This window comes from Cottoperca gobio, chromosome 14 (genome assembly GCF_900634415.1).
Source record: "Cottoperca gobio chromosome 14, fCotGob3.1, whole genome shotgun sequence".
Classification (NCBI taxonomy): Eukaryota; Metazoa; Chordata; class Actinopteri; order Perciformes; family Bovichtidae; genus Cottoperca; species Cottoperca gobio.
The window spans coordinates 10060733-10085832 of NC_041368.1; the positions used below are offsets into that span (position 1 = coordinate 10060733).

Here is a 25100-nt window from a genome sequence, read left to right on the forward strand (position 1 = left end):
TTAGTGTTTTGTTGGGCTCTTTTTGTCCTCCATTTCCACATTACTCCGATGCGGAGACCCATCTGTATGGGCAACAGGCTCGAGGTCTGTCTCATTGACCGTCTCTGCATCTGCACCCATGTCATCGCTGGCATCTGCACCGCAATCTGTTTGATTCAGCTGGCGCTCCAGCAGAGTAATGCGCTGCTTCAGCCGTTGCTGAGTGTGTTTGTATTCGCTGAGCAGACGGGCAAAGCGAGTCTGAAGGGTGTCCAAAGAGGACTCCAGCCTCTCCACCTTCTCCTCTGTGTCCTCTTTATGCAGCCCGCCGCTCTCTGCGTTCTCATCCAGCAGACCCTCCTTCATCAGGATCTCCCGGCCCCTCTTCTCCAGCACAGTCTTAGCATTTGGATACTCGGTCACTGCCTCCATCAAGTCGTCCTTAGAGAGGCAGAAGAGGTCGGAGTAACCCAAGCTGCGAATGTTGGCTGTCCGACGATTTCCCATTTTACTACCTTTTATGTTCAGGATGCTGATTTCCCCGAAGCAGCTGCCAGCGGTGAGGAGAGCGTACTGTGTGACCCCATCATCTGCCACCACAGCCAGCTTCCCCTCTTTAATGATATACATCTCCTTTCCAATGTCCCCTTTTCTGCAGATGTAGTCCCCTGGGCTGAAGACCTGGGGGCGTAGTTTGAGCACGAGCTCCACCAGCAGGCCTGCCTCACAGTCTTGAAAAATGCGCACTTTCTTCAGGGTCTCCAGGTGTACATTAATCGCAATCTCAGCCCGTAGTTTGTTTGGCAAATTCTTCAGCACCTCCTTCTCGTCTACTGCTTTCTTGTTGGTCCAGAGGTAGTCGAACCATTTAATGACACGTGTCTCCAGTTCTTTGCTGACTTTGCGGAAGTGCATGTAGTGTTTAATTGCATCGATCCGGGCTTGGAACTCAGCACGGGTGGCATTCATGTTGGAAATCATGGAGCCAACGTTTCCCACAATCGTAGCAAAGATCAGCACCCCGACAAGAAAGTCAAAGACCACAAAAAGGTACTCCTCATCTCGCACGGGTGCAGGCATCTCTCCAATAGTGGTGAGAGTAAGAGTCGACCAGTACAGGCAGTAGACGTAACTCCGAGTCAAGGAGGAATACTCAGGTTTGGAGATGTTTGGAAATACCCAAGTGTCCGAGCCAAATCCCAAAGAGTTGGATATAGCGTAGTAGATGCAGGCGTTCCAGTGAATGATGACCAGGATGTAAAGCACCAAGTTGCCGATACGGAAGATATTGGGGTAGTTGGTGCGTGTCTCAGTGCGGTCAAAGAATTCAAACATGCGCGGGAAGCGAAGCAGACGGTTAAACCTGAGCTGTGGCGTGTGGATGCCGGTGGAGATGTACGCCAAGTCAGTGGGCAGGATGGACACCACGTCCAGCTTGAACTGTAACGTCCGGACGTAGCTGTCTCGAAGCTTGGCATGGTCCTTCACCAGCAAACCTTGTTCCAGGAACCCTGAGACAAGAAGAGAAAACCAAACAGCTGAGCAGTGACCTCAGCTAACTGTTCTCCTTTCAGCTATTGCTTTTGTTTTATGTCCTGACACACTCATTAACCCGATTTCCAGCAGCTTCAAAACTTGAAAACCTACTGTATGACACCTGCTCAGCACCAGACTGACAGATTGGACAGGACGAAGTTAGCGACTAGCTGGTAACATAGTGAAGCATTTAGCAGCCATATAGTTCCCTGAGGAGTTGGTGGAGAACTCTCTGCTGGATAAGCAAAACATTTGTAGTAACACTTTAAAGCTGATAATATGTAGGTGTTGTGATTATAGTTTGTTCTGCTCACTCTGTTTTTAGACATGCTGAATCAAATTAATGGGCGGAAAGGGACACAAAATTCCAATTTCCACCAGGATTGTCATATTACATATGTGAATAATCAAACAGCGCCTTTCAAACTGAGCACCTTTGTTGCACTTCATTGTGTCTTGATGCTAGAAGCTGTATCTTGAAAGAGATTACCTGTACGAAGTCGGACGCACGTGTCCATTATGTACACAAAGTCAGAGAGGTAGTCCAACACCAGCCAGCAGATGTAATTACCCACCTGTAACTTCTCAAAGCATGCCCTTAAAAAAAGAAAAATTATTTAATGCTCCAGCCTAAGAAGTGGACAGTTACACCTATTCAATACATCCATCAAGCGTCTCTGGATGCCGCAGGACTCCAACAGATTGTGGTGTCATTACCTCGCTACAACAAGGAACCAGTTGTAGAGCACTGCTATGGCGATAACAAATAACCAGCGGTAGTATGCGTTATCAGATGGGGACACCACAAACAAATCCCACTTTTTCCTGAGAGCATGGAGAGATTGCAAAAGTCAGTCAGACAAAACTGTGGCTTATATTTGTGTAAAGTTACATATTACTACAAAGATACACAGAAAAATAGTAATGCAATAACTCTGCAATAATTATTTTTAACAACTGAGCATTGGTGTTGTATTGTACTATATTATATTGAAATGTGTTTCTAATATTTTGTCCATTTTTCCCCCTTATTTTGAGAATTAAAAATATTAGAAACACCTCACGTTATATTGCAATCACATAAACTATCAACGAGTTGAATCAACACATCCGAGTGCTGAACTGCCTTTCTTTTCTAAAACCTTTACTTAAACAGGACACGTCTATGATCTGGACACTTTAAAGTGTCTTACCTGTAGTGTTATTCATCAATCTAAAATAGTTGTGTTGTGTTTGCGTGTTGGACATAACAACCATAGAGATGTCAGACTTCTCTCCAATATAATGGAACTAGATGGCACTCGGCTTGTGGTGCTCAAAGACTCGTATGCAGGTGTAGCTCAGGAAAAATAAAAATAGTTCCTACAGGAAACTGCTCACAACAAGGTCTGTGGATTATCTTGAGTACCCGGGTCATGATTTCTGGAAAGAGAAATTGCTGTTGAGTTTTTCAAATGTATTTCTTTGCCACTTTGAGAACCACAAGCCGAGTGCCGAAGGTAGACGTCTCTACGGCAGATATCTCCAACACTCTGAAACTCCCATCAAAACAATCTAGATTGATAGATAGCACTAAAGGGAAAATAAGTATTTTTGATTTTGGGGTGAACCGTCCCTTTAAAAACTCTGCGTATCAACTGTATTTTAAACATTGTTGTTTTACAAAAATAGTATTATTACAGAAGTCTCGTACTGGATTGTGTGTTTCTGTTCTTCTGGTCATGCAGTGCATATCAAAGTACGTAGTAATGGTTCAGGGTAACAGGCAGGCATACCTGAAGATCCCTTTGGCATTGTCGCCATTGGCATCTGGTTGCGTGTTGCTGATGCGGCTGGGGGCGGTTCTCAGCTCAGGGCCACGAAAGCGTTCGAGGAAGGAGTCTGGACGCTCCTCCTCCTCCCGCAGGCTCCTGTGTGCCCATTCCCTCAGTCTCACCACCAGGTTCACTAAACTGACACACAAGAAACATACAAGCTCTCATAACATTTTAAAGAACCTTTCTCTGCATATATGAACATAAAAACATGACAGTGACACAGGGAGCTGCATAACAACTTATTAAAGAAACTAATAAGTTTAGCTTCGCTACAGTCTCATTTGGTAAGTTGATTCTACCAGGAATCACAATTAATTTGACACATTTATGTTTAAAATTACATTTATTTAGCAGACGCCTTTATCCGAAGCGACTTACAGTAAAGTAATTTAAACATATTAAATTATTTGGGGGAAAAAATATCCTCAGAGAAGAAATATCTCATCGTATCTTATCTAGTATACGGATTCAACTACTGCCTTTACAGTAAAATATTTCTATTTTAAAAGTTTTTACATTACATTCTTCTTTTTTTTAACCCTTTTGGTTTAAAAAAATGTTTTAATAACAATACATTACAAAACACAAACACAAACACACAAACACACAACACAACACAAGGAAAGTACACCAGAGCTAACAAACAAAAAGATATAACGATAATAACAGTAACAGTTTCATACAATGACAGAATAAGATGGGGAACCATTTCTCTGGTTTATGCTTCTGGGACACAAAGTCACCAAGGTCTTTGTGAGCTTGGATCCAGGAGGGACATTATGTCTTGTTTTATCAAGCATGTGACCTTAAAAATACTTAAACTGCACACTGCAAACTTAATATGCATAAACAGCCATGGACTGTTTTTAAAAAGACATTATTTGCTACAAAACATAAAAAATTAAAAATTAAAAGAGCTGCACAATAATGTTTCACCTTCTCTGATCAGTCAGTGTCTAAAAGCTTTGTGAAGGAGGCAGACGTCCCACCGCTTTACCTTGAGATAGCTCCGTTCCTTTGAAAAGAATTTCCGGAAGTGCGTCCGTGAGGGTCGAGAGCAGCGACTCTTTGTAGCTCTGAGGATGTGTCATCACACACAGATGGCACCCTGGGAGTGAAAACGCACATGTCGGCACATCCTATACTTTGGTTCTCTCAAACAAACTTCTGAGACGTAAACATCACAACACATGATTTCAAGTAGTTGTCCTCACCTGCTGAGAATACTCTCGGCTCTCTCGATCTCCTCCTCCAAGGTGGTCTTCACTGACAGATTGTGTGGGGACCGGTCTCTCTCAGCCGTCTGGCCCGTCATCTTCAGACCTGCAGGTGTGGACAAACACTCATGTCACTGCCGCCTCTGCGGTCATCTACTCTATGTGACCAGCAGGGTTCAGTTGAGTTTTCCTGCAGGGACACTATGACTGCAGAAGAGAGGTTTTTTTTTAATGATTTACAAGGAGTACAGGAGTCTGTTGGAGTGTTTATGGTGCGTGTGACAGATTATAGTCAGGGGACAGGGGGACGACTGGGACTGTCTGCCACACTCCCTCACCTGGCCCGTCACATAACAGCTGGTTGCTGTGGTGACGGAGGCAGCCACAAGAGAAACTGCACGATTCTGCTTTGTTTGAAATGCAGTTTTGACGCCATGCAACTAAAATCTATTTCCAAAGAGCATCCCTTACCCCAAAATCATGAGCAGTGACACCTTTTCATCCCCTGACACATGACAAGGTGATTAGGCGAATGTTACCATTGTGTGGCTAATTGGCGGATCATTAACACACACCGTCTGCATGAAGCTCTGAGGCTCAACGAGCCAATCAGCTGTGCTCCCTCAAGAGCAGCATCACTTAGGAAACCAGGGTGCTGACTAAAAGCAAAGTGTGTCATGTATGTGTGATAGTTGCTGCTGGGTTTAATGAAAGGGCTGTAAAAAAGTGGCAATTCAACTGCAAAGACACAAGTTACATTATTATTGTATTTCTTTTTTTCCATCATTTCTGAATAATTTTCCAATTAGTAGGTTTCTTAGAAGCAACATTGTAACTTGGTACTCATAGGATTTATTCCAACTAATTGCTAATGCAACTAACAAACAATTTAATATGGTTGCCAATAATACATGAAAAAATAATAAACGTTTACTTGGGTTTAAATGGAGCTTTTTATTCATGGAAGTGCCACATTATGTAGTTATTTCTAGGAAATTATTAGGAAATTACCTGTAAAATAAAAAAAAGAATTAACTTTAGTGACATGGTGACGAGAAAGTTTCCCTACAAATATAACATATTTTCTATTATATATTCTTTATTTAATACAGTATGAGATAAAGCTTCCTATCTAACAAATTATTTGTCATTAAATTGTATTCTTAATAAATGATCAATTGTGGGTTATTAGCATTATAATAAATGTTTGCCAGAAAAAAAAATCATGGTTAAACTAATTCAGTTTCCACATATCTGTATTCTTACCTTTAGTTTCCTTCAGTTACTCCAATAAAATCCTCACGGTGACTTCACAGAGACACAACCTAGAGCAGCTCTCTCCCGGCCAATCCATCCTCAGTGCCCACAGTGGATGTTACGAGAGGAAACATCAAACTGCATCCAACACTTCTTAAAAAACAATCCCAAGTCTTGTGCTTGCAACACTTTCTGTGAGCCTCCTCTTAGAAGTGCGTTCCCCCTTTCCCCTCAGGAGCACGCACACGTGGTCCACCTGATCCACCTGATCCATGCAGGATGGGAGATGATGCAGAGCGGGGAAATCTGTGAATAGAGCCCAGATGTCCCTTCAGACTGAGGCGAAACAGCTCAAAGCAAGCAGACCATTCAACAGGTTATCTCATTCGTTGTGTTTATTTGACAAAAACGTTTCCAATATTTATTATTTGTAGTGCATCGACATGTTTGCATAATCATGTGTATAGTATTAGTCTATTTCCTTAAAATATTGTCTTTCAGTGGTGGAAAGGAACTCAGTACATTTACTCAAGTACTAAAGTACAATTTTGAGGTACTTCACTTCTACTTCTCCACTACATGTAACACTGAAACTTTTTATTCCCGTTTGTTTGATACTTATCAGATAAAGAAAAGTGTTCAAGCTTAAACCAGTTGTTCCCAACATTTTGGTTTGTGACCTGTTGATTGATGATTGATGCCTCAGTATTAATGATTTAATAATGTCATATATCATAATATATATCGGTCACAGGGATAATTCTTTTCTGCAGAATGACTAATTTCTTTTTGATATTTTAAGTACATTTGGCAGATAATACTTCAGTACTTTCTGAATGCAGGACTTTTACTTGTAGGCTAATGCCGTGTTTTTACAGTGTTGAATGAGTACTTTAACTTAAGTACTTGAGTAAAAGGTGTTAATACTCCTTCCATGTTTCAAATTCTTTATCACTAACAGAGAAGGAGTGGTTGGCAGAGAAATCTTGGATCTCAGGCTGCCTCCCAAAATGCTCATTAAATAATAATAATAATAATAAATATATATAATTTTAAATATTATTTATATATATATATATTTATATATTATTTATATATATATAATTTTAAACATTATTTATATATAATTTTAAATAAATAATAATAAAAATTAAAGAAGAAAAAAACCGAATCAAAGCTACAAAATAGTGCAAGTTAAAATATAGAGTTAACATTTAAACATACACCACTGTTGGCCTTATATTTTGTGTAACATTAGACTATTTAAATCATATTTCCTTAATTGTCATTGATTCTATTGTTCTGGTCTTTTTAAGAAACATTTTAATCATTTATTTTGAAATATTATTTTCAGTTTTATATGAAACTTGGACTGGTTGTTGTCTGATCTGTCTCTCCCTTTAAACTAATGTTGTTGATAAAATTAAAATAAATTACAAAAATTGTCCCTATATCCCTATAAATCCAAACTCTCTTTCTAACACCCCACGGACCCTCTCTCTCTGATGCAGATGGAGCTTGAACACCCAGATGATGAAGGCCACAGGAGACCGCCTCCTCATCACCCCGCTCTCTGACAGTCTCAGCTTTAATCAGATCCTTAGAAAGCGGAGACTTACTGAGAAAGCCATCAGGCAGCGGAGCCCAGAGGACTTTACATTGGGCTGAGATTCAGTCCAGTGAACAGTAAACTACAATCTGCCATCACTATCCCCTGTCGCACTGTAAGACTGTTGATGGACTGTAAAGAAAGAGTCAACAGATAGTTAACAGAAAACTAGAATGTAGAACACAAACACCAATAAATATATGTATTTTTACGAGATGCTTTTTAAAACACTGTATTCTATCATGAAAAATGGGGAAGAATCATAAAAGCATTAAGGAAATATACAGACAGATATGATAAGAGAAAGGAGAAGCAGTTAGCAGTAAAAAGAAAATGAGGTAAAAGCTTGGATCATAAAGGTGTAAAACAAAGTTAATGTCTGTAGGATAAACATATCTTAAATGTAGACATAGATCACAATAAGCAGCAGATGGAGCCGTAGATGATATTTACGGAGCATTTTAAGGACTTCTCGCACACCTTTTTAGTTTGGCTTTTAACTTAATTTATTCTTGTTTTACTCAGTGTTATTAGTGGTATTAAGTGTTTTTATACATAGTTGTGTTGCTCTGTCTATGGATTGTGAGGTTGGAATTGTTTTTTATTTTGTGAAGCACTTTGTTACCTTTTTTGTCAATGAAAAGTGCTCTATAAATAAAGAGCGATTGATCCATAGTGGCTTAAAAATTTAGATTATACGTATTGGTAAATGACTAAAAGAACTGTCTGCATGTATATCCTTAGAAAATACCTATTCTATTAGGAAAAAACAAACTATTTAATGGGGTCCTTTATTAATTACCTTGAACACACATACTTGGGTCAGCTGTTGACCGTAAGGTGGGGTGAAGCTGGACTTTGATTGAGCTGTAGAACATTTTTATATTCATTTATTTAAATGTACTGTATCTTTGTCACTTTTTTAATGTGTTTCTTTTTTCCTTCATGTGTATGTTTGTATATCGATATATTTATGTATCATTTCTTTATTGAATATTAACTAAATAAAGTCAATACAATTTTACTAAAAAGGAAATGTGCAAAACATGTTGTTTACGGATCTAAGACTTTACTAGCCTGAGCAGATGCACTATTGACGCTACATGGATTACTTTTATCCATATATTACTGTTATAAAAGGCCACTTAAGATGTATGAGGAATTACTTAAGAGCATTTATTAATAAAACAAAGAGTCTACAAATGTATATTCAGATATACAACTCAAAAACTTTAGTTTCTATAAATCTACACATTCGTTCTTATTCCTTCTCATTTATTGTCTGTTGCAATTGAGTTTGTGTTGTAAATAATGCAATTCATTTGATGTGTACCTATTGACATAATTGATGAGTTTGTATTTGTACCATTTTGACATTAAAGTATCTAAAAAGCCACATTAAATCCACTTTGTTCCAATTTTGTAAAAAAATAAAACTTGCAGGGGGATGAGTACTTATTATAGGCGCTGTGAACAAAGTAAAAAGATAAGCAGACAGATGGGTATGAGATCTGAGGATTCAAATCAAACCAGAGCAAAATCTTTGAAACACCATTACAGCTCAACTCCAAATGGAAGATGCTTTTTCCAGAAACAATAAAGATAAAACACGTGAGCAGCTTTCAAATACATATTTATTGTTACATGTAAAGCACTTTAAGAGTAGACAAGAACGTGAGACCAAATACAATTTGGCCATTGTCATAGAATATCATGAAACTACCTGGAACGAAGTTACTGTTTATATTTGGTAATGTTGAATACAAGAGGAAAAAGGGAAAACCTGAAAGCGAAAGAGTACAAGTCGTCTTTGAGACAAGAAGAAGGCACAGCAGAAGCCAGGAGTCCAGTCCGCCTGCTCCTCATCTACCGTAACAGACCAAAACAACAAAAAACAAAAGTCCAACACAACAAAGACCAGACGCCCCAAAAATCAGCATTTACTTCGAGTAATAATCCCAACAAACAAACAAATGACGAGTACAAGAATACAGACAGCTTGCCAGGCTGGTCATGACTATAATTTGACCGTATGGCTTCTGTATACAGATATGTAGTTTATGGTGCCAGTTATTAAGACATGCTTGTACTTCAATAAGTGAGAAGCAATGTTTGGGCGTTTTGTTTTGGAAGTGTGCTCCACCTAAACATCACGCTTCTGACTTTTTATTTTAGCCTCGTCAAGCATTTATTCATAAGTATGGTATGGTAAGGAATGTGTGTTGCTTAGTCAAAGATATCATTTACTTATCGGTCTGTGTAAAAATATGTAAACAACCTTGCAACTGGAAATATGAATACTCGCTTTAAAAAACAGCATTCTTGTATATTAACCAAGAGTTCTGAACGTTGAAAGTAACAAGTTGTCCTCTGTAACACAAGACCCATCTCTTTTAGCATCGTGGAGTCACTTTAAATAAGAGGGAATTATTCTTCAGTAAACACTGATGAATGCAAATTTCTGATTTTGACAGCATGTGTTTTTCTCATTTGAAAAACAAAACAAAAACTTAATTCCTTCGGTTTGGGGGAGCTCTTCAAAATGACTTGTGCGGTTTAAGTAAGTGTCACAATGATCCCAGCCAGTGTCTTAGGCTCGATTCATCCCCCGACCCATCAAGCAGGCAAAGACCGTCATCACCATTTTGGGCTTGACCTCCACAAGGTCTTCTGGGAGAGCGTAGACGCGGGCTCCTATCTTCCTCGCCATAGAGACGGCGTATCTGGGGATGACAGAGAGGTCGACTCGTATTTAAAAAAAAAGGGGTTCGTTCATAGCCACAAAATAAGAGCAAAAGGTTACTTCCTGTTGCTTTTGTCATAGAAAATCTTACTTGGCGTTTTCCAGCTTGTCGTCTTCAGAGAGGCTGCCGGTTTTTATCAGCTCGTAGTTGATGCTGCCGGGCTGGATGGCGTCTATCAGTTCCACTACAGCCAAACTGCTGCTGATCCCCTTGTCCTGATCACCACACCACACACACAGATTAAGAATCTACTACAGAGGCTTACCTGACTGACAGGTTTGTATGACACTACCTGTATATAAATGACATTAAACTTTGACGTTTAGTTCATAAACTATCCTTTTTCACATGGTAAAATATTGTAAACTGGATTTTACAGATGATTATTGTGTTTTGTCCATCTGGACTTCAGGCTCCTGCAATGCGTACTGTATGTACGTCCACATAGACTGCTGGTGCCGAGTTATGTTGGGATGTTAGGGATGTCTTTTAGTCACATCGTTTCCTTTCAACAGGTGCATAGTTGTTCTGCTGTGTGCCGAGATGTCCCACTACAGTGCCTCTATAGTATTTTATAACTACCAATTGTATATTTAAATGGCGCTCAGTAAACTCAATAAGACCTTACTGTACTTTGTGGCTCTCAAAAGAGAAGAGGTTGTGGTACTGAATAGTACATTCATAGTGATGTACTTACATAATTTTTGGGCATTTTTATCTATGGTATCAATTAAATATAGCCACTGTAATATTCCTACAGGGAGTTATATCTGATCATGCAGTGTAGTGAGTTTCAAGTTCACAGAGACAATATCTTTCCCATATAGTACGAGGTCTCTATATGTTGGCAGCCATGCTGAAATATTTAATTTATTCATTCCTTTATGCACTTTTTTATGTTTATTGTTATGTTTAATAATAAGGGTGGATGTCTCTGTGGTGGAAAAAGAAGAAATATCCTTACTTTACGTAAAAGAAGCAATATTACAATATTACAAATGCTCCATTAGCAGTAAAACATTTAATTTGAGTAAACGTACGCAAGTATCATAGGCAACAACTTTAATCTAAGTATTCCTGGCGCACAGATTGTGAATCAGAGGGAGCGGTTAACATATCTGCACGGATCTATCCATCACTTATTTGAACGTAATCTACACATGCAGTTACTTTGATAGAAATGTAAATCACAAAAACATGTTTACCTTAAAGCTTGAAATCTTGGAGGTTTTTCCAGCTTCCGCCAACGTGTTGTTCACCCACTTCACGATGATGTCATCATTTACTTTCTGTCCATCTCCCAGTCCCTCCAGTACATTCAACGTATATCTGAAAAGGCAGAGATGCAGAAAGTTTGTTAGAAATATGAACTGAAGAAGACTTTTAAACAATTTAAACACAACTACAAAAAATATAATATCAGGCAGGGAGCTTTCATTCTGGACTGATTTTGTTGTTGTTTTAGTAAACGTCGGAATATGTTTTGTTGTAATTTCTAGGTCTCTAAAACTCTTGACACAAAGCGTATGAAGTATGTGGAACTACTAAATATGTCTCCACCCATTACTGGCAGAAGAGTTGATGGAAATGTGGTCCTGCTTTGTAAGGAACACGCACATTACCAACACCACTGGCATGAGATGGAGGTCACCACAGACCCACTCCCTAGAAATAGTTTACAGTAAATATACAGAGATAACACAACGAATCTGACAACGAAGACGATGGTGGTTGTAGGGTTGCATAATGCCACACAGGCATACGACCTGATAAACAAAATGTTATTGTTTTTATGCATCAATCCATTCTCATGTACCCAAATATCCTCTCTTTTTAATTTATTCGTTCCCCCCGCCCCAGAAAATCTCAAAAGTTCCGTTATAGTAACACACTTTTACATCTAAAAAAGGTCCCGGATCAAATCATTCTGAGGGCCCTCATTGGTCTTTTTTTATACATAAAAATACCTCCGTCTCACTTGTTTTGATACATTTAAATACTAAATAACAAAACAAAAGGTGACGGTGCCACTGCAGCAGAGAATCCATGTATGAACATGGATGGTACATTTCCCCGTTGTGGGACTAATAAAGGATTTCTGATTCTGAAAATCCACCACACGTACTTGGCATGCCAGGATGTTTTTTGTGACGTTATCCTGATGCAGTAGTGTTTACCTTCTCATCAGCTGCCACACCAGTGCCAGAGTCAGGGTAGGGTTGCCATCATTCAGGTCCTGCCCGCCGATGCCAACGAGGGAGAACTTGGCCGTTTTGCCCAGTTCCACTGCATAGTTACAATTCTCCAACTAGGGGCACAAAATAAAATAGTTGGCAAAAGAGGAATTATTTTCATGCGTAGGAACGATTAAAAAGGAATCCGATTTACTTTTTTCATGTTGGTTCCCAGTTTGGGGTAAGGCGGCTTGTTGACTTTGTTGTTCCAGTCAACAGGCACTTTAATCTTCTCATAGAGTTGAAGGATGACCATGGCGTCCTGCAGGTCTCTAGAAGACAAGATTTTGTTTGATAATCATTAACATTTAAAATATGAAACCTCTTCAGATGCCAGCGTACACAGAAGTGAAGATAGATACACAGTTTGTGGTTACATACCCATACAGATGATTGACATGTGGGTTCACTCCCAGAGAGTTCATCCAGTTTCTGAAAGTCCGCTCTTCTCGTGTCTCACCTGGACAACAAAAGGATAATTGGATTTAGGAGACTTTCATGTGACGTGGCTCGAGGCAATACTGGAGGTCTCAGTATTAGTCAGTGTAGATCTAAACATGCAGCGTGTCTGTCTCATCAGAGCTGAACAGGCCTGGTGTCACTCCGTTAGCTTTATAAGCTAAATATATGGTAACTAGATATAATGATCACCGACTTATTGTAACGTTCTGCATATTAACTCTAGTATCCAATAGGAGCCAAAGTTAAGAGCGGCTTTTTGTCAAATTGTAAATATAAAATGACTTACTATGCTAAAATAAGCCTGCACGCCAGTTAGTAAACAAAAAGCAGTGGTTTGTTCAGAACTGGTGCTTCTCAGGCTGCGGCGGTAATCTCTGGTTACCATTTGTGTATTTCGACATTATTTACAGGCCCTGAGAGCTCAACACACAGCAAATTAAGAAAGCACACATGCAAATAATCAACACAAATGAAGAAACATTTTCACCAATTTGACAATGCACGAAAACATAACTTTCACAAGTAATGTGCAGCATTTAGAACATGGATACTGTGAGATAACTGAGCACCTCTCTCCACACTCACCCTCCAACAGTCCCCAGTTAATGTCCTCATTCTCAGGTTTGGTCAGCGCTGGATACTTGTTGAACAGATTGGCGACGAAGGCGAGGTTAAGTTTGGGGTTTCCGCTGACGACGTCAGTTGAGGTGACAAACTGTCGACAGCCGAGCCTGTCGGCCTGCTGCAGCATGGCCTCTGCCCTCTTCACGTCATCTTTCTCCTGAACAACACACAGACCACATGCTCCGATCAGAGGCGCTGCACAGCTGTGACCAAGTGGTGAAGATACTCAACTGTCAAAGTGCTTACGCTGAAGCCTGCCATGTTGATGTCTATGCGCTGCTCATCTTCCTCCGTGCCTTTTGGAGAGATTTGGTTCAGGAGGTGGAAATAGGCCCTTGAGTCCTGAAAAATATTACAAACTAAATTAGATTTTTTACAATCTCACGTGTAACATCATTTTTATCTCATTAAAAGATAGCTGTACTCCGAGAAAAGTATTTATGAACTTCATACTTTTTTTTTTATATATATATATATATATATATATATATATATATATATATATATATATATATATATATATATATATATATATATATATATATATATATATATATATATATATATATATATATATATATATATATATATATATATATATATATATATATATATATATATATATATATATATTATATATTATATATATATTATATATATTTATTATTATTATTATTAAGTAAATATTTAAAAAATACTGAAATCTAGTTAGAACAGAAAGAACAAAAGCATGGCATCTCAGAAAACTTCTGATTTCTGTGTACAAAACAGTAAAGCAAGCGGTAGCATGAGAAATAAAAACAGGCAACAGGTGCGGTAGCTTCTCCTAACTGCCTGGATGATTTACGGAGAGGCCCGGCAACGCCCGAGAGTTTAATGACTTGTTCCAACAAATAAATACTTTAACTAATCTAACATAATTGTTATAATTTATCTGAACTTCCTTAGCAATAGGTATGTGCCAAAGAAACCACAAAATGTGCACATAATATCTTCAACGCTTACATACATGTTTTTGGGAAACATTGGCAGTTTGCCAAGATAGAGACACGACCCATTCAATCCTATTTTTGGAGCAGTGGAGGCGGATATTTGAGTGAGTTTTTACAAACACAAACGTGCACTGCCTGGCCCAGCGTGCTGATAGACACCTGTGTTGGTGGATAAAGTAACTAGAGAAGTGCGTGGAAATAAACAGGTGACAGACTGTTGATCCTGTGAGTATTATTATAGTGGTTTATCTACCTGCATCTAGTGTTAAGATACAACAACTGGATTCAATGTTAGTGAGCGGGCACACCTTGATGTCAGAGCTGAAGTTGTTGATCTTCTGCCAGCCAGCATTTTCCAGGTGAAAGTTTGCCCAGCGCAACAGCAGCTCTTCAGGAGAAAGCTTCATCAGGTCCTCCAGGGTTTCCCCGTCTCTTAGCAATGCTGCCAGCGCTGTCGAGGGGTGTTAAGGACCAGTTAAGATACGTGACAACAGACCAGGAAACCCAGACTTAAATACATATTATGTAACAGAACTATCAACTATTCCCTGTACCTTCATTTCTGCTGAGCTCGATGTCAGCGAACAGACCGATCTTGATGATCTGCCACAGCAGGCCCAGCACCAGATGGGGCTTCCCCTCTTTCAGGTCTAAAGCACCAATGTTCACTACGTGGCAGCCAATGGCAGAAGCAGAGTTTAGGGCCAGGTTCAGATTCTCCTGCAAGGTACAAAGCACCAGATGTGGGAAAACTGAATAAAAAGTAAGATCAACAGCAGCCCTGATGTACATATGGAACTTAAACTGACCTGTATGGTAAACGGTGACAGCTTCTTCTTATTTATGGTCCTCTCATCGATAGTGTCTGGCACCGACAGGTTAACCATTTTGCTGTACAAAACCAAACATGACATTTTAAAATCAGACATTTGATGCAGTATCCTCGTTGTAAAATCACGTAGAAATAGCGACCAGAATGTTTATCGTTTGCAAAAGAAAAATATTTTCAGGGCTTCCTGGTGGCAACGCGGTTTAACTTACAACCATGTAATTGCAGCGTCTATACTTAAATGCTGTCTATCTAAATAAATTAAAAAAAGACAGAACTTTATTTTGCCTCTTACTGTGCTGTTGAACGCAACATAAAGTGGCTGTATGCAGGTTTAATAATTATACTAAATACTGTAGCAAAACATGAATCATATTAGCTTCCTAATTAACATGTGTCATGCTGTACACAAGTCATAATAATATCCCTGGTAAATGCTATATTATTAGTATCAATATCTACTCTGCAACGCAAGGCAGAATGTTGTTCTGGTTGTTATCACAAAACAGGAAATATTTTGCCTAAGTCTAGTGAGATGCAGGTACATTTATTTCAGGGAGAGTTGTGTTGTCTGGCCTGAAGTGAAAACAGGAACTCTCACCAGAGTACGATACCGTCTCCGACAGATGTGAAGAGGGAGTCTGTGTTGGGATCCATGGGCAGGACATGTTGGCAGTCGGGGTCTTTTTCCAGAGCGGAGTTGATCCAGTTCACAAAGGCATATTGCTCCTCCTCTGTGAGGATGAAGACACACGCATACTTAAAGCAAAAACACTTAATGTAACATTGTACACAGTATCACATTGTACCCTCTGCACTTCAGCATCAGATGAGGAAACCCATAATGGACAAAGTTTATGACAAACATGAGCAGCGACTGGAGCGAAGGGGACGATGTCCTACCAGAGAACGAGTGTTGTGTGCCTTCGCTTGACTGCACCGACGTCCCTCCAATAGCCTGGATGCCTTCTTTTCTGGTGATGGCCTTGCGAAAAGTTTTTGATATTTCAAGGTCCTTCAGTTCCTGCACGATCTAAAACGAGACCAAAGAATACTTAGAGAAACTACCACTATGCCAAAACAAAATCCTCCATTATTGTTTTAGGCTGAAATATTTAGGACATATTTATGTACATTTAGAATTGTGCATAAGCGATTGCGTTGCAGATGTTAATAAATTAATTGCTTTGTCCAATAATAATAATAATAATAAAACTGAATTCTGCTGTTCATAGGTTTACATTATAGCATATGTGTAGTGTCAGCAACACATCAATTACTACTATCACATATTTCAAACCGTTTTGAATCCTTTTCTGACATATACACCGAGCGGCCACTTTATTAGGTACACCTGTCCAATCTAATGCAATTTAATAAACCAGTTCTGCCGTATATTTTACCATCACAAAGCACAGAATAGTTCATTCATGTTTTTGTTGACAAGGTCTGAAACGTGTAAATTGTATTTATTACTGGGGTCACAGTTAAAAGGGTGGGGTGTCAGATTATTAAAAACACCTCAATATAACGGAGTGCAGTACAACAGCACCATTAAGCTAAATGCTAAAAGATATAATTTAAATAACACCTCAATGATATAGTCAACAAAAAACACAACATTAGAAACATTATAGACGTCATAAAAGTAGATTTTATGGCAGAACAGTTGTGTAAGATTGCATTAGTCTGTGCCGGTGCATCTAATAAAGTGCAGAGAAATCAAACTACAGATAACTTGGTCACTCATGGTGGATATTTGTCAACCATTTAAAAAAATGTTGACCTGATAAATAATAATAATAATAATTATAGCGCCGGGGATGGGAGTAATATTCCAAGAATTTGCTCAGAACTTCTGAGATTAAAGTAATACATTTGAGAAATAATTGCTTTTTGGTAAAGGAACCACATTGTTTCACTTTGCAAGGTTGGATCCGCTTCATACGTCAATGGTGAAAAAACCCCTGAGGTATGGCTGCATAAACCTAAATCATCTTCTTTCCTTTTACAGTTTGCATCCCTTGTTATCGTTTAGAGCTCCTACGCTAGTAACTGAGTTTCTGAACAATATAAATGAAGAACATTGTCAATTTAATATAAAGGATCCAGAAGACGTCGGGTTCATAAAACCAACTCATGTTTTGCATTTAAATACACTGTTAGAGATTTTAAATGAGACGCAGCGCTTTCACTAAACATCTAATCTAAATATTAGTGATGAGTGTGTGAGTGCCAGTATGTCATTATCAACAGGACCAGGGCTACAGCAGTTATCCTCCACACCTTCACCACCCTGAGGCTTACACAACATTAAATAATTATCTCCAAACATTAAATCAGAGGCTCAACAACAACTAATGGGAACACAGAGCTCTGTGGTGCAGGTTTGTAAAGTACTTTATGTCGCTCATCACAAAGCTGTGTGGTAATACAGGCGATACTTGAAGTTATTGCTGCTTCATCAGTGACCTCAGCCCCACTAGCATTGGTGTGTCCACAATGAGCTATTCAGCCTGTGAGACTGTGAGCACAGCACACTTTACCACAGACATGCAGGAGATCACAAGGTGCCAGCTTGCATTTTTTGGCCACTTTAGGTAAAAGCAGTAACCATAAAAAGACGATAGGAATTTCCATTTAATTCTACAAGTTAGGAAAAGTAGTTTTTTTTTTTCTCAACATTTACATCTATGGGAGTACAGAGGGAGGGGTCTCTCTCTCGCGCTCTATCCTCGATCGCATGAGAGCTCTGATCGAGCTCGAGAAGAGCTCTCTCTCTCTATAGTCCTCTATCTCAGTACTATATATAATATCTCTATGAGATAGATCGCGTAGATAGACGATATATCTCTCTCTCTCTCCTCTCTATTCTCTCTCTCTCTCTCTCTCTCTCTCTCTCTCTTCTCTGTTCTCTATTGTCTCTATGTTTTCTTCTCTGTCTTCGCTGTCTCTCTGTCTCTCTCTCTCTGTCTCTCTGTCTCTCTGTCTCTGTCCTCTGTCTCTGTCTCTCGCTCTCGCTCTCTCTGTCTCTCGAGGAGGCCACTTGTAATGCTGTGTGTTTACAAAACACAGAGTGTACACAGATGAACTGTGGAAAACAGTTGTCGTCACTAAACCATTAGGAGTACCTCAAATTGTAATTATGAAGGAGCTCATAACAGTTAAAGTTCAAGACTGAAACACGTTCCAGGTGGAGTCAGAGATATTCATTGCATGACACATTGCATTTTTAGGGTCATCCAATTCAATTTGGTTCACTCAGAGTTAAACCAACTAAAAAGGTACCACATATCCTAAAACAGGACACTTGAACTGTCACAGAAAAGACTAAAAACAGCTACAAAACATTTTTGATCAACCCTCCTGATCTTGAATCATGCTGCACTCCAGAAGCTGCCTCTCTAAATGACTTCTCCCTCATCACTGCTGAAACAAAATACTGGAACTCACACCACTTTGCTGACCTCACTTCCACATTCCCTGAGTGTGTATGCGTTCGCGTGTGTGTGGTTTGTAGAGGCCTTTCAACTCCGTCGTGCAAGGAGCTGCTAAAAGTTGCTTTGCGTAGCGGCCCCACCCAGGAGGAGGGCGAGGTGCTTTTAGGCAGAACAGAATGCAAAAACTCAGAGTAAGAACAGCTCTGAACAGAAGGTGAAAACTTGTCAAGCTCGACAGTACAAACAGTTCTGAGCTCCGCTTAACGTACCGACAGAAACTCATCGAAGCTGATCTTATTGTCGTTGTTGCGATCAAGTTTCTGGATGATCTCTCTAACCATGTATCCAGGTAGGGCATGGCCGGCATCTTTGAGGAGCTCATGGAGCTCATGATCATCGACAAATCCATTGCCGTCCAGATCTACAGAAACACAAAAAAGAACCATCAGGCATCAGGACATACGATACAACTAGGGCTGGAGCTACTATAACATAACAATGATATACAATACTGTCATGGTAACATGGCTTTTACTCACCAATTTTACGAAAAGATTCCGTCATCTCCTCCTTCTCCTCTTTTGTTATCTTTGCAGTCATGTTTCTGTGGTTGACCCGAGGTGGTCAGTCAGAGAAAGGTGGGACTGCGGAGAGGAAAAGAGCACAGGGTCAACAACAGGGTCTTAAACTTACGGGACTTGAGGGGAACCCCAGCTTCATCAGACTCCCATAAACCTCCTTTCAGACCCTGAAACCAGACAAGTCAATGTTCAACTACTCAGATCCTGACGTTTCCTCTCAAGGCAGAACAAAAAGTCCCTCCCCATTTTCTGTCTTAAAGTAGTCCCTCATATATCCGTCTCCCCACTGATCCCTGCTGATCCCCACCCCTGCTGATCATATCTACTGTTCTCTATAGTTTCTCCCTTTAGCTCTTTTCCTTTTCCAAGCATGTCTTTCTCCTATAATCAAAGTCATTTCCTGTTCCATTGTGTAGCCAATGGGTCCATGCTATAAAGAAAAAAACTGCCAGAGAAGCTGAGACTACTACGCTTCTGATGATTTTACACAACACTTTCTGAAAAAGCTGTTTAATGTTAATGTTTTATCTAAAACTGACAATTTGTTTACTAAAATATCTTGCTTTTTTTTGCCCTTTCATCAGCTCTACACATTTTATCATATCAATTTGGTGTTCAAATAATTTTTCCATGCAAACTGAGATGGCTGTAATGACAGCGACGAGACTGCATCCGGCTTTATGTGACAAAATAACATTTGGATTATTTGTGAGGCTTCTGTGAGGGCTGCTTCTCCGAGACGTTAAGAGTTTGATGCTGGTTTATCACAAAACTGTTTGGGTTACATTTTTTACATTTTAGCAGAGAAAATTGTCCTCACAAAGCAGAAAGATTCATTTAAATGTGTAAAGAGAACTATAGCCAGTGAGAGTCAATCCCAGTTGTTTCCCTCGACTGAAACACTGTTCCTGAACTCCAGAGGCAAGGCAGCCATCTGAAAGTCACTGAAAATAAGGAATTCCTCAGAGTACCTCCTTCCCGTTCTGCAGTGGCAGAGGAATGCACATCGAGGCCTGGGCAGATCGAGCTTCACTTACACTGAGGTGAGCAGGGTGTGCTGCCTCGCTCTCCAAGGCTAAACTGGTATGATGGCATTCCTCTCGAACACAAGTGTTCAGAAAACAAAGATGAGGTTTATACTGTGGTGATCTAAGGATCCAGACAAAAAAAGTGTTCCCATTTCCTGTACAGATTGTTCATCTTCACAGCATGCTAGGCAGAACGCCGGGGCAAGGCCATTTCTTGTTTCTACATTGCTACATGTATAAAAACCATATAAGGGAATAGTTGAATGTCAAGTTAGTCAAATTCATTTTTATCCACTTGATTAATATTGTTGGTGAATTTCTTTGCATAGTTTTATCCCATCTAGTGTTTCTGAGGTCGCAGCAGCCTCACATTCAAGCAGACGAACAATGAACAAAGGTCCAGTAACCCGTGCATCCTCTTCATGAATGAAGCTATTAATAGTATTCATGAAAGATGATTCAACAGCAGCCATGTGGTCTCCGAGATGCGACTCAGTTCCCATAATGCTTTTCTTACAAATAAAACAAAGTGACGGAATAACACTTTAAAATCAAAAATGTTGTTCCCAAACAAGATAAACTCAAGTTTATTCCTTTAGAATAAAAAGGTTATACAGTAAAAAACAACAACGCCAGATTTGTCACTTTAATCAACACCGAGATACTTTTAAATGCCACTCCATGAATCACAGAGAACAGGGTGTTTTACTTCTACGAGCAAGCACAAACTCCTGACTGAACCATTAGGAAAATGACGATGCCAGTGTTGCTATATTTAACTTTTCTCCTAAAGGATGTGAAATGTGGCTGAAGTCAGCCCAGCTACAATAAGGGCCGACAAACATTCCCTCCTTTGCCAGCCCTTGTCACACCCTCGACAGAGCGAGAGTGAAAACAGAAGAGGGGTTAAGTACATGGAGCAAGGGAACAGATGGCAGCGCACAAATGTGAGACGTATCGCTGGTGGTACAGAAGAATGGAGTGTTTGTAAGCACGGCCACAAACCACGGCAATAAATCCTGTGCAACAGCAGAAAATGAGTTCAGAGTGTCAGGCTCCAAAGACAGTTGCTGCGTTTGACAGCTGGACTGTGTGCTTCGAGAGACGATTCCTGCACCCTCCAACTAAACGCAGCTGCAAGCTTCTGAATGGAGTGGCTCATATTTGCCTAAAAGCATATCGATACTCATGATGGAGCTCAAACACAATATTGAAATGTGAAACCGATTAGTTTTTGTACATCGGAATGATGCTGCCATAATTATTAATTAATACAAAGAAAATCAATATAGAGGATAGATTTCCTAATTATTTCACATTTTGAACTGAAATGATCAAAAATGACCCCCAAAAAAGCAAGTCCTCTACACACTTACGGTACATGTTGGTTTACAGTAGACCTGCAACCAGTCCAGCTTCTGAAATATGGAGATTTCCTGCTTTTCTCAGTTTTATATCATAATAATCTTTTGGCTTTGGAATGATAAAACAAGACACTTAAAGACATCACCTTGGACTTTGAGGAACTTGAATGGACATTTTTCACTATTTTCAGACATTTTATAGACCAAACAAATTGAGAAAAGAAGGAGTCGTTTGTTGCAGCCCTAGTTTACAGTCATCCAGGTCACGTGATATCTAGCAGTAACAAAACAAGAGCAACAGGACTTGCAATGCAGTCTCCTTTAAGAAGCTCTCTCAGTTCTCTTGCTATTCTTTTACAACTATAACACATACACTAGTATTTCTTTCAGCACAAAACGGCACATTGTTAACGATTGCCTTTGATGGACCTTACAGTCAAGTTAAAGCGGAGGGCTGTTCCCAGATGTCGGAGTTAAATGTGTATAGGCGACACACCCCTCCCTGCCAGTGTTTCATCCACACAGTAACATGGGAAATGTGAGGCACACACAAATAGATTGGGCACCCTTCCCATGTGTGGTCAGGTTCATATGCAACACACCCAACATAGTCTGCAAGAACATTTTTACTCAGTCACAATCGGCCGCAGATGTGAGTCAAACTAACTGACTCATAAACACCAAACAGTCTGTGACAACAGCCCTTTATTTCCTACTGAGGCTGTGTGTGGATTAGATAAGCACAGCCACACTGACAGGTAAGGAGGAGGTGACGACAACAAATATTGTATGTGGAGTTTACTCAGCTCTGACATCATGCGCAGCTGTAAACATATCACCCTGGGCTGGGTTTAGGGGTATTATAAAAAACAAAGCTCAAAAAGCTAGGGTATATGGTGAAACATGACTGAAATGTTCAAATGAAATGGTCCCTTGACAGTGTCCCCAACTGTGAGCAGCTAATGTTTACAACTTGCTCTCTATAGTACATTACTTTTGCACAAATCAAAGGATGTAGCTGTAGTAAATGATGCAGAAGGTACAAGAGGCCTGTGCTGGCAAAGGTGTAAAGCCAGGAATCCCTACTAACCATCCCTTAGGAATGTCATTAGACAGGTTACAGAGGTGCTGCTGAATCAGTTGAGTTGGGCTGCTACTGATCAGCCACACCTACAAGGGTTTGCCATTACTCAACAAAAGCACTGTAAAGCATTATCCTTTAATTGCAGCATAATCAGCTGGTACAGGGCACAGTTACTGTGAAATACCACCCATTCCTCCTGCAAGCATGACGTGCGGCCATGAGCAAGACACTGTATTTTCTATTTACAAGGTAACAACTTCATGGGATTGTATAGCCTTGGCAGAGAGAGCCTTCTAATCGGAATTAGCATAACAAAACTGATGCAGCTGACATCTTTTTATTATTATTTTTACAACACTTAATACAAGTATTATCAATAAGTAACTCAATCACTTGCACTGCATTGGAGAAACAAGTGAAGGGAAAATCCTGACAGTGCAGAAAGTGGGGCAACCTGTTAACTCACACAGAGGTGTGTGTGTGTGTGTGTGTGTGTGTGTGTGTGTGTGTGTGTGTGTGTGTGTGTGTGTGTGTGTGTGTGTGTGTGTGTGTGGAAAGGGCGGAAACAAACTATATGCACACTCCTTCTCGTCTGTCTGGTTAGTCTTTACAGAGATAACAACACGTAATGTCTGTATTTAAAACACCTTCAGTAGGTACTCCCATATGGTTCTGCATCATGAATAACTCACATTTTACTTCAGCTGATGTAAGGCATAGCACATATAGCACACATACAAATTCATGGGACATTTGACCACACCAATCAGGTAATGACAGGCACAGTTCAAATGATTTACTATAGGATGTGCACACAGCCCTTTTTTCACTGCTGACACTGTGAGTCTCAGGAGTCCTGAGATCAGTACTTTTCTCTTTACCAACTAAACATGTTTTACAACATCTCTATCAAAAGTACGCCGCTGTTAAACAAGACTTTAACCGAGGATAGACAACATGTAATACTACTAATACAATGTTGTCGAGAATATACAGCATAAGACTTCTGATGTATTCACAACACACTACTTGTTCAAAGTCACAATATTTCTCAAGTTCAAATGTGGGTCTTTCTGATACTATCAGACTTCTTGTTGTTCAAGGCTGAACCACAATTGGGATCCCAGCTGCACATGTGCTGCAGCCCCAGATGTCTCGACAGGAAAAATCTGGTAAATCATTCAAGAGCAGTACACACATTTACAAAAACCGCTGCTTTACACGAGTGCACAAAACACCGAGGACCTGACCGAGTATTAAAACACTCACCAACCTTTCACAACGTACTCCGACACCCACTTAAATAAAGAGCATATAAGAACAATGTCCTTTACAGGATAACTTATACCAACATGTGCAGTGAGTGAATATCCACTTTGCAAATGACTCATACTATTTTAAAGGAAATGTGGCAGAGAGAGGGAGGGCGAGATGCATTTATCATAGAACTAAAGTAAATTACTGAACAATTGTGCTGGAGTCATATCATTATTCGTATTATAAAAGTGTCAAAACGTGATCCGTCATCAGAAGAGCAGTACGGTTACACACACCTCGTATTGCAAAATACTTATTATACGAGCCTTGTGTAAAGAATATGTGCGAGTGTGTTTATGCATGTCTCATTGATGCACCAGCCTGTGTACCGGGAATACTTTTAAATGACTGCGGCTTCCTCCGGTGAGCTCATTAAACGAACCTGGTTGAGTCACACCACAAATACACAAATATGAAGTGATATTTCCAAAACCTCAAAGAAAACATTAACCTTCAGAACACTTACTAGTTACAGTAATTAGTTACATTAGTAATGTCTTTGAGTTTATTTCTAGGCTACTAAAAGTTATCTGGTCGCAAATTAAAAGGAGTCAGAGGCTACTTTATTGCAGTATTTCTAGGACCTATCCAGCGCCGTGAGGATGAATAGGCTACAGTGAAGGTGTAGCTAAAGCTAGCAGGCTCGCGACAGGCATGCAAGTTTTATGGGCAGGAAACTATCCTCGTTTACTGCTGCAAATGCTGCCCTCTGCTCTACACAGAGGATAACGACTATCACATAGAAGAAAGATGAATACAAGTGTGTTATTTAAGTCAACGCTATTGAGACAAACTCTGTAAGTAGCTGTTGGTGTAGAAGTTGCCAGGAATATTGGTACTCACGGTCGGTGCGCCTAAAATTCCAGACAGCGTCCAGCTCGCAGTCCTGCCTCCTCCACGTAGAGACAAAAGTAGACAGCAGGAGGAATGTCGGCCCCGCCCTGTCGCTGACGTCACCGCCAGACGCTGATGTCCGACTACGGAGG

General features: G+C 39.9%; 2 protein-coding genes across 2 annotated transcripts; both read right to left on the minus strand.

Annotated features, from left to right (window-relative positions):
- Positions 1–4647, minus strand: cnga2b (cyclic nucleotide gated channel subunit alpha 2b). The gene is made up of 6 exons (XM_029447954.1): positions 4547–4647; positions 4330–4440; positions 3291–3467; positions 2233–2340; positions 2006–2112; positions 1–1490 (listed from the first exon to the last, which is right to left on the minus strand). The coding sequence occupies exons 1-6, from the start codon at positions 4645–4647 to the stop codon at positions 1–3; spliced, it is 2094 nt and encodes a 697-aa protein (XP_029303814.1).
- Positions 4648–9031: 4384 nt separating this feature from the next.
- Positions 9032–25092, minus strand: pls3 (plastin 3 (T isoform)). Its single transcript, XM_029448701.1, has 16 exons — positions 24958–25092; positions 19280–19384; positions 19010–19161; positions 16204–16333; positions 15902–16034; positions 15281–15362; positions 15026–15191; positions 14780–14922; positions 13726–13821; positions 13441–13636; positions 12775–12853; positions 12548–12665; positions 12337–12467; positions 11365–11488; positions 10250–10374; positions 9032–10138 (listed from the first exon to the last, which is right to left on the minus strand). Exons 2-16 carry the CDS (start codon positions 19338–19340, stop codon positions 10006–10008), a joined length of 1869 nt encoding a protein of 622 aa, XP_029304561.1. The 5' UTR covers positions 19341–19384; positions 24958–25092; the 3' UTR covers positions 9032–10005.
- Between the last annotated feature and the right edge of the window lie 8 nt (positions 25093–25100).

Excerpts from the sequence above, each read along its gene's own strand:
- cnga2b (XM_029447954.1), bottom strand. The coding sequence starts at position 4,647 with ATGACGGGCCAGACGGCTGAGAGAGACCGGTCCCCACACAATCTGTCA. Across the intron at positions 4,441-4,546 it reads GCCGAGAGTATTCTCAGCAG|GGTGCCATCTGTGTGTGATG; the intron begins GTGAGGACAACT and ends TTTCACTCCCAG. Across the intron at positions 2,113-2,232 it reads TGGTTCCTTGTTGTAGCGAG|GGCATGCTTTGAGAAGTTAC; the intron begins GTAATGACACCA and ends TCTTTTTTTAAG.
- pls3 (XM_029448701.1), bottom strand. The coding sequence starts at position 19,340 with ATGACTGCAAAGATAACAAAAGAGGAGAAGGAGGAGATGACGGAATCT. Across the intron at positions 14,923-15,025 it reads CGAGCTCAGCAGAAATGAAG|CGCTGGCAGCATTGCTAAGA; the intron begins GTACAGGGAATA and ends ACCCCTCGACAG. Across the intron at positions 13,637-13,725 it reads TCAACATGGCAGGCTTCAGC|GAGAAAGATGACGTGAAGAG; the intron begins GTAAGCACTTTG and ends TGTGTTGTTCAG.